The sequence below is a fragment of the Lissotriton helveticus genome, chromosome 9 (genome assembly GCF_964261635.1).
Source record: "Lissotriton helveticus chromosome 9, aLisHel1.1, whole genome shotgun sequence".
Lineage (NCBI taxonomy): Eukaryota > Metazoa > Chordata > Amphibia > Caudata > Salamandridae > Lissotriton > Lissotriton helveticus.
In genome coordinates this window covers 47,002,773-47,006,114 of record NC_136070.1, presented here as the reverse complement: position 1 = coordinate 47,006,114, position 3,342 = coordinate 47,002,773, and the positions used below count along the sequence as shown (strand labels likewise).

General features: G+C 50.5%; 1 protein-coding gene across 1 annotated transcript in view; it reads left to right on the top strand.

The window, feature by feature from the left end:
* Positions 1-608: 608 nt before the first annotated feature.
* The window catches only part of GJD2 (gap junction protein delta 2), a 67,865-nt gene continuing 65,131 nt past the window's right edge, over positions 609-3,342 (top strand). The window contains exon 1 of the mRNA XM_078661975.1: positions 609-804. Within this exon, the coding sequence (XP_078518101.1) occupies positions 734-804 (71 nt within the window). The 5' untranslated portion in view covers positions 609-733. The remainder of the gene's footprint in view (positions 805-3,342) is intronic.

Genomic DNA, 3,342 nt, shown 5'->3' with positions numbered 1-3,342 from the left:
CCTGGGGTCACTCTCCTATCTGCCCTTGAGAGGAACTACTGACAGCAAACGAGCCAGGCCACCAGGAGAGGGGATCACTTGACCCCTGAGATGTTCTGCCTGGGGCCCAGCTCTGCTGGTGCTGCTGAGCGCTCCTCATGAGGATATCCCGGATCTGGGAGCTGCTGAGACTGGGAGACCAGAGCTAGGAGACCAGAGCACCTGCCCCAGAGGGGGGTTGCTTAGGGTCAACCCTGGACTTCAATCTGCTATCCGACCCGGAAATGGGTCCCTGAGGGCAATCAAGGAAAAAAAAACCTGCCCTAGAGAGAGGGTGCTGGAGTTAGCCAAGGACGAGGATCACCTGAACTTCTGGGGGCCCCCGAAGACCCCCGATATACAGAGCACGTGCTCTCTACCTCAGGAAGACACTAGTAAAGTCAGCATTGGGCAAAGCACCATTGTCAGCTCAGGCAGTGACTGCTGACATCACCCAGGATATCTACCTGCCCCCGAGTGGGGCTAATACGTTTACCCACAATTATTGCATGCCTCAGGGAGGGGCAACTGATGCCAGCCTAGGATAAGGACTGCTCCCTTCCAACAAGAGGACCAGCTGAGGTCAGCAAAGATCTCCCCCGGCCCCACGAGTAGAGAGTTCAGGACTCCGGAGCATCAGGACCTCTGGGCTCAGCGCGCCCAGGAGAAGCCAGGACGGCATCGCCAACACGGGCAGGTCTCCGGATGAACCACGATGGGAGAATGGACCATCCTAGAGCGACTGCTGGAGGCTGCGGTCCAACAGCACTCGACGATGATCGGCAGGTAAGAGGGTGCAGGATGGGGCAGCACGCATTACAAGGGGGGCACTGCCGTGCAACAGCACTCAATGATGGCCAAGAGGTAGGGAGTTGACCGATGCAAAGTTGGCTAAGGGGACCCTATAGTGGGACCTAGGATGCTTGTTTCCGGTCCAGGGAAGACCTGGCTTGGCAGTTCGGGCTGGACTGTTCCCATGGGGCACAGGGTCAAGACTGATTTGCATATGGCCAGGTCTAAACTGGGGTGGCATGGTGAGCAAAAGAATGATGGATTTAACCCATATCTCTTGTCTGGGTTGAATGTTTTGATTTGTTCTACATTCCGTCCATCACTTGTGTGTCTTTTGCTTTCTCACCCCAAGGAAATCCACCAGCACACACTGATGGATCGTCAGCATGCTAACAACCCTGCAAAAGTTGCTCAGATGGTTACCAGAGGCATCATGTAGCCTGGTAGTACCAGGTTTGGTCATTTCCAGACTTGACTATGGGAATTCCTCGTAACTGGGCATCCCAAAGTCTGTTATAGAAAGACGTCAAGTCGTTCAAAATGCTGCAGCATGTATCCTACTGAATATTCCCAAATGTCACTCTGCCACCAATGCCCTGGCAAGCCTGAATTGGCTTCCAGTGCTGAGAAGGATGTACTTTAAGGTACTGTGTATGGCTCACAAAGCAATGCCCAAAAGTGGTCCTAAACTGATTCAAAATCTACCTACCATGTATAATCCAAGAATGCTGCAATCTAACACTCAGCAACTGTTTTCAGGCCCCAGATAACCAGGACCAGGAGCGGAGAGAGATCATTTGCTTTCCAAGTACTTAAACTCTCCCTCAGAACCTAAGGCAAACCAGATCAGAATTAGAATTTAGGAAACTGCAAAAAACATTTCTTTTCTAACTGCAAACCCATCTGCTGGTTGTCATAGTGCCGTGAGGCCCTTCAGGGTAGCCATGCACTCAAGAAATCCCTGTGAATAGAACAGAAATCCACATAATGATCAAGAGGTAGGGAGATGACCGGTGCCAAGGGTGCAAAGATGGGTTGCCTGAAATCTAACAGCCTCCAGCAATGATTGGGAGGTAAAGGGGTACCGGACAAGAGGAACACAATGGTGCAAGGGTGGCACTGGACTAAAGAGCCAAGGAGGTCCAGGGAGTACAGTTGGGCAATGCAGCCCAGCAGCGCTCCATGGTAATCGGAGGGTAAAGGAATGGATGTCGGGGAGTGGTAAAGTAGATCGAAGTGGTTATACAGGCCCAGAACACCAAACTATGACCGAGCGGTGAATATATGACTAGCCAGGGGTACACAGAGGTGCAACTAGGAGCAGTGAAGCCCAAGAGCACAGATTAAGCCAAAGGGGGTATAAGGCGATTGTGTGGGGGCCTGGGGCACTGCCATTCAAGAGTACTTATGAAGGTGGAGGGTACTGAGAAAGATGTGACTGGCCTTGGGGCCAAACCGGGGGCCCGGATGAGTTACACCACGATTAAAATGCACTCAATGGTGTCTTGGAGGTAAGGAGGAGGCTGGCCCGGGGCGGTAGTACAGACTACAACAACACTTAATGATGGCCATAAAATAAGAGGGTGACCATCTGAGGAACCCAGGAGAGAAAGTGTCATTCAACCAGAGTAAGTGGGGATCAGGTTTTATCAGAGTGCAGAGCCTGAGGGAGAATGGGGGGAGGGGGTTGCCCAAAACTTACCAATGACCATGCGTTATGAGAGCGCCCCTCCTTAGCGACAGGGAGCTAGAGGGCAGCACAGTCCAACAACATTCAATGAGAAACAGTACTCAAAGGGTGATGGGGTGAGGGGAGTGGGTCTCTGCAGCCCAGCCACAGTCAGCAATAGTCATAGAGTGAGAGAGTAATCAAATGGAAGAATTGAAGCTAAACCACAGTCATGAAGACTGGCAGGTTAGAGGGGGATGTATGACATAACAACGCATACTTTTACAACGCATGCTTTTACAACGCAAGTATTACAACACAAACCTTTACAACGCATTACGCTTAGGGGTGCTGGATAGTGAATAGTTTAATTTACTATTCCAACTCCAGTCCCCGTGGACACTAGGGAAGCTGTTGGATAGTAAATTAAATCTATTCCCTATCCTAGAGCGCCCCCCAGCGCAATGCGTTGTAATGGTTTTCATTGTAAAACCTGCGTTGTAATAGCACTGCGTGGTAAAAGTTGCGTTGTAAAGGATGTTTCCCATTAGAGGGTGATCGGGTGAAGGGCCAATGGACACATTGGGGAGAGGAGTTGGCCTAATGGCTAGGGCAGTCGACTTCAAAACTGGGGAATCGGGTTCAAGTCTAGGAAGGGACGCTCAACATCCTGTGATCCTGGGCAAATCATGTAATCTCCCCATGGCGAACAAAAATGAATGTGTCCTCATGTAACGCAACTGGTGCTCATGTAAAGCGCTCTGATACCCTTGGGTCATGTTTGCGCTATATAAAACTCTGAAAAAAAATATTTTTACATTCTGACTATAGCTATAAAGTGTCTGTAAGTAGGACGGCGAATG